This window comes from Pangasianodon hypophthalmus, chromosome 11 (assembly GCF_027358585.1).
Source record: "Pangasianodon hypophthalmus isolate fPanHyp1 chromosome 11, fPanHyp1.pri, whole genome shotgun sequence".
In the NCBI taxonomy this organism is placed as follows: domain Eukaryota; kingdom Metazoa; phylum Chordata; class Actinopteri; order Siluriformes; family Pangasiidae; genus Pangasianodon; species Pangasianodon hypophthalmus.
In genome coordinates, this window is record NC_069720.1 from 19,471,890 (window position 1) to 19,483,510 (window position 11,621).

General features: G+C 38.3%; 2 protein-coding genes across 2 annotated transcripts; both read right to left on the minus strand.

Annotated features, from left to right (window-relative positions):
• Window positions 1-590: 590 nt before the first annotated feature.
• Window positions 591-5,874, minus strand: lsm4 (LSM4 homolog, U6 small nuclear RNA and mRNA degradation associated). Its single transcript, XM_026919367.3, has 5 exons — window positions 5,701-5,874; window positions 3,558-3,599; window positions 2,267-2,365; window positions 1,972-2,155; window positions 591-1,168 (listed from the first exon to the last, which is right to left on the minus strand). Exons 1-5 carry the CDS (start codon window positions 5,701-5,703, stop codon window positions 1,068-1,070), a joined length of 429 nt encoding a protein of 142 aa, XP_026775168.1. The 5' UTR covers window positions 5,704-5,874; the 3' UTR covers window positions 591-1,067.
• Window positions 5,875-5,996: 122 nt separating this feature from the next.
• ddx49 (DEAD (Asp-Glu-Ala-Asp) box polypeptide 49) lies at window positions 5,997-11,591 on the minus strand. Its single transcript, XM_026919538.3, has 13 exons — window positions 11,307-11,591; window positions 11,066-11,189; window positions 10,841-10,926; window positions 10,521-10,642; window positions 10,220-10,407; window positions 8,851-8,991; window positions 7,517-7,592; window positions 7,343-7,419; window positions 7,013-7,110; window positions 6,852-6,926; window positions 6,543-6,631; window positions 6,382-6,453; window positions 5,997-6,238 (listed from the first exon to the last, which is right to left on the minus strand). The coding sequence occupies exons 1-13, from the start codon at window positions 11,419-11,421 to the stop codon at window positions 6,068-6,070; spliced, it is 1,434 nt and encodes a 477-aa protein (XP_026775339.2). The 5' UTR covers window positions 11,422-11,591; the 3' UTR covers window positions 5,997-6,067.
• Between the last annotated feature and the right edge of the window lie 30 nt (window positions 11,592-11,621).

Below are 11,621 nucleotides of genomic sequence, written 5' to 3' on the forward strand. Positions count from 1 at the left end.
ATTTTCAGCATCTTTGAAATTATTACAGGTCTTGAAACACTTTCAAACAATTACAAACTGCACCTCAAACTTCATTTGTTATATATTACTTAGATTAACCCGAAGAGGGCACTAAGTCACTGTTTCCAGCTTTTAAAACCAACCTGCAATCAAAACCCAACCTTTTTACTTGCTCGGGTAATTTCTCTGCTCATACTGTAAATGAATCAGTATCACTCACTTAAAATACTCCTTTATTTTTCCTTCAGTATGCTATGCCTTTAACTGCCTCTAAACGTCAAAAGTTTTACATCATCATGTAGGCAGAGGAGGGAAAATAATGTTTGGCCTCCCCTCATTATGAACCTGTTTCACACAACAACGTCACCTTCCAGAAGAAAGATGTATTATAAATCCCATTATATTGTCTGTATGTCATAAAGTACAATATAACTGGAGATAACCAACAATAAAAGCTAATATTTTTTTAAATTTCTGCTTAAAAATGGCTTTTCCTGTCATTGTCCTAGTGTTTATGGAGGAGTCAAGCAATTTCAAATGATGTGTTTTTGTCAAGCTCTTTTCTGTAGTAACAAAGTAATAATAACAGGTTAACAAAAAAGTATTTATTAAGGCTACTCCACATAATTTACAGCACTTCTCCATGTCCATGTCCATTGGGAAAAAGACAAATGAGGCAGGAAAAACTGAAACCAAAAACCAAAATTAAGGTCTAAGAAAAAAATTAAGATTTTTCTACCATTGAGGCAAAATGGATGTCATTTCGGGGCATCCAATATTTAAATGATCAGAACATATTTTTTTTCTGCTACTTGATCATTTATGAAATTGAGAAAGGGGATCAAAATATTCTTTGCTTTCACATTATAATGACTATGTGTGTTTTTTTTTTTAACAGAATGGTCATTTACTACATAGGATAAGTGTTTGTTTTATAGCAAACTGCACCAAAAAGTAAATGATACATTCAAATTTGATTCAGTGGATGGGGAAAAAAGTGTCATGTTATACATCTGGTGAGAAGAAGAAAATGATGAAAGAAAAAAAAGGAGGTATTGTGTTTGTGTTCAGTGCTGGTTTTTGACGCCCTGTGGTTTTCCAGGCTTTTTGTCTTGTGGCTGTCCACGGCCAGCACCTTGCATGCCTCTTCCCCGGCCACCAAACACACCTGAGAAAAGGGATGTTTATTCACCAAAATGCTAGGCAGAGGTTTTACTCTGATGATGCAACATGAACACTGATGTGTTAAGTAAAGAATAAACCACTTCGGGAGGTGCTCTTAGAGGAAAATCAACATTTCCATGTAATAGCACATCATGAAATGTTTTGTTCCACTTATACCACAGAAAACTGACAACGATTACAATATATTTATTAATGAAAGACACATCATGCTTTTTGACCATTTACAGTTACATCTGCGAGACAAATTACTTCCTGATATCAGTTGCGTTAAAGCAGCTATAAACAGTCGATCCCTCAGTAGCCTCTTTTTGTCCCTCTCGCTTTAAGGTAATAAGAAAAAATAACGCTACTTGTCATGTTATCAAGAAACCGGGAAACACAAAATCCTCTGTCCTGAAACTCTACAGTGGTGGAAAACTTACTGACGCACTGACACTGGAGACTCCTTCCATCTCCTAACAGACGTCTTCACCATATCAAATACTGTTCCTTTTTCTTTGTTAAGTAAAAACACATTTTTTTTTAAATCTGTTTTTTTAATTAGACTTATATTATGTGAAGCGTCCACTATGCAAGTCCCTGTGAATGAGTTGTTACTATAGAAACGATACCGTATTAGAACTAGTGCATCAATATAAACCTGTGATTTGAATTACAGTCAGCACTATTGTGAGCTGCTCTTATAGAAAATTAATCAACACTTTTCTGACCAGCTTTGAGAATTTAGCAGCACTGTGGTATAAGGGCAGATGACATCATTAAACGTCATTGTGTGACCAGTCTTACCTCGGCCGGCTCCGCCTCCTCTGCCCTTTCCCTGCTGTTTATTCTGCTGCATGCCACCCCGGCCACGGCCCTTGGACACGACTTCCTCTTTCACCATGTCGATGATTTCATCAGGGATCCGCAGGTATTTGATCGTGCTTCCTCGGATGTAGCATTCGGGCATCCTCCAGAACTTATCTCCATCCTGCACAAACACACTCGTGTCATTCTTAAAGTCCAAGATCTGGTCTTCAAGCAAATCAAGTACATCTCTTATCCTGTATTACTGTATCACCACACTGTGCAGATTATTTACCCGGGAGGTACAGATGACTTCTCTTAAATTGATGTTCATCCAGTTGTCACAGCTGACCAGATGACCGTTGTATGTCTCTCCATTCTTCAGCTCCACCAGCTGGAAATGGTTACAGTCATTAGTCGCACATTGTCTTACTGCCTCTCCTAATTTCCCTACTCTGAGCAATTCCTAGAGTTGACCGCTTACCCTGTAGCTGCAGTCATGTGAACTACCAATTACTGCAAGGGTTATTATGTATAATTTGTCAGCCCCGCTCTATTCTATCCATCAGTGCAAAGAGAGCAAAACTGCTGTTGACCAGATGTGATTGAATGATCTTCAACATTCAGATGGTTAGGGAATGGTAGGAGTGCATCAGGCACCGCAGGTTTTTAAACCTGTCAACGTCACTACCAGGTTGAAGAAGAGCTCACCAATCAAAATAATCAATTAACAGTAGTGCTGCGGTTAGAAACGGACACTGATGAAGGGCTCGAGGATGACGGACACAGCTATAAATATGGAAATGAATGCTGGCCCACTTTCCACTGGGACTGACAAACTGTACAACAGCAACCAGATGGGCTAAAGTCAATAATTGTAAACCTACATGTTACATAAACCTGAGAAAAAAACCCAGTGAGTGTAGGCAAGATCATATTTTATTACCCACTGGTAGTTTTGACATTATACATGCCATTACATCATCATTACACTAAACAAAATTTAGTGAACTTCATTAGATCAGTGGGTCTCAGAGTGGGGTCCAGGGACCTCCATGGGTTCATGAAGCTCAGCCATGGAGTCAGTGATTTTATTACTTTAGTTACTACAATGGAAATCACAACCACCATTATCAAAATTATTATATTTACTACTAAGTGTTTATAGTATTTGCCATTTGACTGGCCTCCTGAATTAAATGGGTTTCATCCAAACCTCAATACAAAACAAGTAGCATATAAATAATGTCAATTTGGAGCTAATGTATTTTGTTCAGGAATAAAAAAAAACCCTCTATGGATCCAATAAAAACTGTAAGTATTGTACACAATTAAATTGGTACTGAGGGAACCTGTTAAATTTATTTTACAGTTTTAGTCATCCCTGGCTAAAAAAGACAGACTTGAAAACCCCTGTATTAGACAATTTAAAAGATTACTACAAACTACAAGCAAGTTACAAGCAACTGTTATCTGTATACCAGCAGTTAAGACAGTGTGTGGTCTAAGTAACTGCTCAGAAATGATGAGAAACGCTGGAATTTCCAGACACTGTGCACACACATGACGATCCTCTCTGTCCTTACCATTGGGTGGTTCTGCGCTGTTTTCAGTAAAGATAGTGGAAGCTGTAAGAGAAAAGAAAAACAGGCTCAGCATGACATTCCTCTTTGAGCCATCTTTAATCACTAACGTCTACATTGCTTTAAGCTTTGTGTGTTGTTCAGGTCAAATTGTCCAGTTTTACTTTTTTTTTTTTTTTTTTTTTTTAACTTAAAGGGGAACTGGAGTAAAAGGTAAATGAAAATTTGTGCTTGGTTTATATTGTCCTGCATATGACAATAATTGTTTTGTAGTATATCTGCCCCTGTATAAGGGATGTAACCAAATATAAAACACGTTATTTGCAATGAACAGATACACATGCAGGTGCGAACAGCAGGCACACTGTTCAGGACTTTTTTTTTTTTTTTTTTTTTTAAACAAAGCTTGTCAGAGAGGATCGCAGAGCATCTGGCTGAGACTAAAAGTGTGCAGAGAGGGAGTGGGAAGTTTTTACATTCATGTGAACGTGCGCTTAGTGAGCTGTCAGATGTGAAGCTCACAAAACCAACATGTTCACTGAACATGCGGCGCTGCACAATGCATTTACAATATCTTCAATAACTGCCTGGTCAGGGCCGCTGAGGATTAAATTAGTTTGTCTATATTTTGGAAAACCGAACCTGCTGAATACAACTAATAAGTGCATGAGTGGAAGTCCTGCGCACATCTCTATTTGAGACCATTTAAGAACTCTGTCAGAGGAAACGCACGCCAACATTCAACTGCTTGGAAGCCAAGTTACAACTCTATGAACATACAACTTCTCATAATGATTTATGAGCATGGGAAGGGGCGTTGGGGGCGTGGCTATAAAATGACTGACAAGAAGCCAATCCAAATACAAACAAACTGCCTTCCAGACTGGAAGACAGGTTTTCAAAGTGAGTTTTTTCAGTTATCTAATGATTTAATCTATGATTTCCCACATTATTTGCACTAGTAAGGCATGAAAAATATTGACTACTGCACTTTTAATTACCCGGGAGTGAACCCTTAGCAGACTAAAAGCTTTGTACTGTGAGTCAGCAGCAGACTTATAAGTTTATTGAGCATCACACATTGTATGAAATGATGCTAATAAAAATTTTGGTCAAATTCTGTGACAGATTGCATTACTGTTCTTGAGTCTGACTGGTTAGATGGTGCTGATTAACTTTCCATAACAGCAGCTCTGACATTAGGTTCAGCTGCAAGGATTATTATAGGATTATTATTTTTCTCTCAGCTGTCCAAAGTCAATATGACTCGTAAGCAGTAAATCCTCTGCTGAACAGCGAACAGATCACACGAGTAATGCTGCCTTCACGTGCTGCTGGAATTACCGTAAATACCATGAATAACCCCAAAAGTCGTAATTACGACTGGGAAACTCGGAGATAATTTTCATAATTAATTTGGTTTCCGAGAGGGGAGGAGTCCTAAACTTTCACCATGGCGGAAGAGAGAACAGTTTCTGTACTGAATGACAGATTTTGTTCATTTTTCTAAAATGCAGCTCACTGTTAGTGCTTGTCGTTTTGGTCCTATTCATGTATGTACTATATCAGCAACCAGTCTATGCATGTTGAACATTTTTACACCATGTATGAAAATAGCTTGTATTTGACCAAAATACCATTATCATTAGCAAGCTAGCTAACTGAGTTATGTGTGTTATGGTGTTAAAATAAAAGTAAAATTTTAAAAAAGGAAAAAGAAATATGTATGAATAAACCTGACGTTGTCCATGTTTCATGTTCTTTCCTACAACTAAGCATGTGAACGCGACACACTCGTAATGCCACTTCAGAAGCAGGAGAATTGCGGCAGCACCTGAAGGCAGCATTAAGCCCAAAGCCCTCCGCTTTACACCACTAGCTCACACTCAGTGCTAACGTCAGCTTGCTAACTATTTACTCAATGCAAAGATGGAGCTAAACAGCAAGCTAGTGCACAATAAGCACATCCCAGCCACTCCAACAGATTCAGGGTTTAACATTTTACCTATTCCTCTGAGTAACCTGGTCCATTTTCTCCATGCATACAGTAACCCATGGTAACTACGTAGCTAGCTAATCGCATGTTAGCACTCCATCTCCGCCGGTTATTGTGAATTTACGTGAACATATGAACATATTTACTTACCATAGTGGCTAACTGAGAGAATAACCTACTTGTCCTTTTAGTTATAAATTTCTATTTATTTGTTCTAGCTGCTAATATCGGCTACTTGCCAAATTCTCGTTATAATATAACGCGGTTCAAACCACATACTGGTCTGCGCGGCTATTTTACTTCCGGGTTATTACCACACATCCCGGAAGACAAAGAAATAAAAGTCCTGTGTAATAAGAGTTTTTGAGATGTTTCCAAACCTCACAGAACGAATGATTTTTTTTGTGGTGTGTTGCTTACTTGAAATAATCTGATTGGCCAATACATGAAATAAAAACGTATTAGTTTATTATATATACACAAAAGAGGTTGTACAGTCAATTCATAATGCAAAAAATTATGAGGGTCCTGGAATAGTCTTGCTTGGAGCTTTTTTACACTTCACTCCTTTTTTCAGCATCTTTCCTTTCTTCTTCTGGATGGCTTCCTGAATTCTTCCCTTGAATTTCTTTTTTTCTCTTTTTATTTTGGCAAGCTCATTCTTCCTCTTCTCCTCCAAATCAGGGTCCTGTAATTTAAAAAGAACTTTATTATTCACATACAGCCAAAAGGAAAGCAAGTATTCCTCCATCGTTAAGCAGTTGTCCTGCCATTCCTACACCATCATGCATTAAAATGAGAATTGTTCATCTGTTTCAAACAGATACTTACTTTCCATTCGAGAATCATTTGCTTCTTTTTGTTGATTTCCTTTTTCTCATCAAAATCTGTTGCTTCTAGCTTCTACAAAAAATAAAGAAAATACAACTTCTTATACCCTGAATGAACTGTTTGCCCAAAACAAACAAAGAAAAATCAATCATCAGTCTTACAATCTCACACTGTCGTCTCGTCACGTTGACTTGGGTAAGAATCTTCAACACCTCTTTCTCTTGAACTGGATACTCCTTCAGTTTGGCCTCTAAACAACCAAAACATCTTTGTTTTATTTTAAATTGCTACTGCATACAGAGTAAAGAACTGTCCATAGGATGCACAGCATTGATAAGTGACCATTATAATGAAAATACTGAACGTGTGAAAGAGCCTTGTACCACTAAAAAGCATTATATCATATTTCACTGCATTGTGATTTCTGAGATTTTTAAACGTAATGATTTGCTTTGGTTGTGTGAACTTACGGATCTGCTCCTCAATAGCACTGACCAAATGAATGTCGTACTGTGTGACCAGCGTAATAGAAACTCCATTTCTTCCTGAAATACAAAACCAGGAAGTTAACCAGGTGTGAATGCAAACAGTTAAAGTAAAGCCATGGATTTTGTGTGAAGAAACAAGATACCTGCACGTGCAGTTCTGCCTACTCTGTGAATGTAGATTTTTGGTAATCCTGGGGTATTATGATTGATGACAACCTGCACTGTAGGTATATCCAAGCCCCTTTAGAGAAAGTATGAGAAAAAAATAATTTAACAGAAAAAAAACAACCAAGAGTGTGTATATGTGTATTTATATATATATATATATATATATATATATATATATATATATATATATCTACACACACACACACACACACACACACACACACACACACACATTGTATATCAGAGGCTTAAGTCTAATAGAAGGACCTAAAGCAAAACATTCTCATCTTCAGCAGTAATCATACCTGGCAGCTACATCTGTGGCTATGAGGATCTTGAAGATATTGGATTTGAACTTGGCAAGGTTTGCAAACCGTTGTCTCTATATTACACAAAAACAATGATATAGATACATGAGGAGAAGAATCCAGAAATTCTGAATATAATATGCACAGTTCGACTAAATAACACCTACACACCTGTTTCATCATGGAATGCAAGGCGATGGCAGGAAATTTGAACTCGCGAAGCATCATTGTGAGTATTTGGCAATTTCTAAGCAAGAACACACACACAAAAATTATTAGATAAGATTAGATCATTAGTGATAATATAGATAGGATTTGTGGGGGGAAAAAAGGTCTCTAATTGTTAATTTTTTACTCATTGCACCCATGTACACAAAGCTCCGCCCACAAAACTTATGGTATTTAGCATGCTAACTAGAATTACCATTAGCGAGGAAATGACATCACTTTTAAGTGCACTCCAACATTCAACTGCTTGGAAGCCAAGTTATAACTCTACAAACATGCAACTTCTCCTCATAATGATTTATGAGCATGTGAAGGGGCGTTGGGGGCGTGGCTATAAAATGACTGACAAGAAGCCAATTCAAATACAAACAAACTGCCTTCCAGACTGGAAGACACGTTTTCAAAGTGGGTTTTTTCAGTTATCTAATGATTTAATCTATGATTTTCCACATTATTTGTACTAGTAAGACATGAAAAATATTGACTACTGCACTTTTAATTACCTGTGAGTGAACCCTTAGCAGACTAAAAGCTGCTTTTTATTGTGAGTCAACAGCAGATTTACAAGTTTATTGAGCGTCACACATTGTATGAGATGATGCTAATAAAATTTTTGGTCAGACTGCATTATTGCACTGTAAAGATGATCCTTTAAATTCTTCTAATATAGGAAAGTTTTCAGGACAGATGGATTTTTGGTTTCTGGGTAACATCACAAGCTGCATATTAATTCAAGAGAGTGAAAAATAAAAAAGACTGATGAGGGAAAGTCTGTTTATAGCTGTTATAACATAAGCAACAACAGGAACAAAACCTGTTTCACAGATGTTCCGCAACATTAAACATAACTATAAACAGATAAAAAGGTATGACATGTCAGTCTTGCAAGAGGAGTAAAACACTTTGGCACATGCTGTTATAGGAAAATAATCTACTTCAGGGTGGTAACAGTTACTGTACTTCACATCCAGCTACATCACACCACCTCACCCAGATTATTTTTCTAGAACAGCATGCCCCCATTGTGTGTCACTGTATTTGCAAGTGACAACATTCTGCTCTTGGCTTTTTTCCGACGTATGGCGTAGGACCATTTAGATCTTGAGATTCGGGTCAAGAATTACTGACACTGCTAGAACTTGTTTGTCGTGAACACACCATATTAATTTTGCTTCACAACTAAGTTCTTTGCAATTTCTGTCTGCAAAAGCATCATCATGTTGAAAAATTATACAGCCTTTATTAACATCATTAATACTACTTGAAATCTTACTTACTTGCATGTGTTGGTGAAAATCATGATTGACCAGTCATCGTGTTCGTCTTGGAATTTTTGGATAAGATTCACCAGGTACGCATCTTTGACTTTCTCGGGCGTAAGGATGTATCTCTGATCTAGCTCTTCCACTGTTCGCACTCTGAAGAGAGAAGTGAGGAAATTACTTGGGTTATAAAAGGCCCATTAGCTGTTCGTTCTCTGAGCATTTCCATTTCAAAAACCACTTCACTAATGCGACATATTCAAGTAGCTTTTTCCTCTGCAATTACACTTTGCTCCTGTAGGTGTGGGGCATGTGTTTGTTTTTGACAGACAGAACATAGAGAAATAATGAACCGAATGAGAGATCAGCCCGTAGCCATAATTGTGTGCTCTCAGTCTTTGGATAAAATTCAAATCATTCAAATTCTACCTGCAGCAGAGGTTAGGAAGGCAAATCTCACTGGATTAACAAACCATCAATGCAATGCAATGTTTATAATAATCTGATGGTCAGTAAATATATGCTATATGGCCAAACGTTTGTGAACACATGACCAATCACACTCATATTTGTGTTCATTCAGCAATAAGAGCATTGGTGAGGTTCGGCACTGATATTGGGCGAGGAGGTCTGGGGTGCATACGGTGTTCCAGTTCATCCCAAAAGTGATCAACGGTGTTGAGGTCAGGGCTCTGTGCAGGACACTCAAGTTCTTCCACTTCAACCTTGTTGGAAAACCATGTCTTCATGGACCTTGCTTTGTGCACAGAGGTATTGTCGTGCTGGAACAGGTTTGGGCCTCTTAGTTCCAGTGAAGGGAAATTTGTAATGCTACAGGATACAAAGACATTCTATACAATTGTGTGCTTCCAATTTTGTAACAACAATTTAGGGAAGAATGACATATGGGTCTGATAGTCAGGTGTCCACAAACTTTTGGCCATATAGTGTATTTAACATTAATATTTACTAAAGCAGTGAATTAAAACATGCGCAAGAGCAACATACACCTCTCTGCATCAAAATATTGCCTAATGCATCTCTTCTGTTTATATGACTTCATGTGATACTGATGAGTGTAATACTGGCTCCCTGAACTGCTAACCGGGTATTCAAATACCTGTGCACATCCTGAGAGGTAACAGCTCTCAGCTTGTGATAGCAAGAGTTGGGAATTTAAATGTTAAGAGGGCTCCAGACTGCCACTGGTTTTTGAGCCCTTGAACAAGCACCTCGCTGTCTCCACAGTATGCCTGGATTCTGGTCTATGTCAAACTAGTTAGGCTACTACATTAATAAAATGGTTAAACTAACAAACTTATTCCATAGGGGTGTTTACTGAAAACATGTTTTCAACAAGCGCATTGAGATGATGTGTCCTTACTCGGATTTGTGCTCCCAGAAGAAAGGCTTGTTCATAGCAATGCTCTTGAGTTCCTGCAGTGTGTCTGTCAGCGTCGCACTGAAAAGCAGCGTTTGCCGTTTCGCTGGTACAATACTGAGAATAACTTCCAGGTCCTTAGTGAAGTCTGTGCAGCCCTGCTCCAGCAAACGATCTGCCTCATCCAGGATCTAGTGACAAAACCAAATTCATATCAACATTTAAGCTCTGCTTGATTAGAGAAACCTTACAGATACTAATAATAGATACTAAGGATGTGTGAGTGTGGCTGCTGTTTTCTTACTAAGAATCGGAGTCTCTTCATATCAAACGTGTCAGAACTTCGAATGTGATCTGCTAATCTCCCAGGTGTGGCGACAACAACGTGTGGCTTTTTGGAAAGCTCCAAACCCTGAGTCACCATATCTTTTAGAAACACAAGCACAGAGCCTATTTTACCAACTCTTATACAGAACGAATGTAAGAAACACAAGAAACTGATGTCTGATTATAGATTGTGTCTGATTTAAAGAGAATGTACACAACTGTCTTGCTGGGTATTAATGTCCAAATCTGGTTTTTCACTCTATATTAACTGTGTTTAGGTTTAGTTTTCTACCATACCCATTCCTCCAACAATGATACAGTCTCTCAGTCCCAGAGGCTTTCCCAAAGCCCTAAACTGTTCAGCTATCTGATAAGCCAGTTCCCTGAGGAGTCAAGAAAGGAACAAGATAAACACAGAGTGGTATATAGTGCTTATGTTATTTTATACCAGGTTAACGACTTCTTGTGGGACTTTCAGACTAAGGAACAATTTAAAATGCTACTTGAATAAAGATAATCAACCTTGTAGGCGTTAACACCAAGCAAAAGATGCCGTAGGGATCTTCAGACAACTTCTGCAGTACCGGAAGCACAAATGCTGCTGTTTTTCCGCTTCCGGTTTTCGCACAGCCCATACAGTCTCGACCTTAATTTAAAGACAGCAAATTAACAAATATATTACTAACTTTAATTATTCACTCACTCACTTACGTACTTACTTACTTACTTATGGTGTCGTGAAAAGTAAAAACACAGAACCTACCTTCCAAAATAGCTGGCATGCAATTTTCTTGCACCGGGGTCGGTCGGCTGATACCCATCTGTTTACACTGGTTAACCAGCCACTCGGACAGGCCAAGAGACGCAAAAGTTGCCATTTTGAATTAGTTGAATATTATCACAAAGACCTAAACAGTTCTGGTGATTGTTACCAAGTGCAAACCCATCAATAGTATCGACATTTCTGCCTCATATTCACGAGCGCTGTAATCCAAACACCCTCGTGGAGCTTTCAGTGAGGCGCGTCCGTTCTACGTCATAAAACTGCGTCCCGACGCCAGGAGGTATACCCCGACCA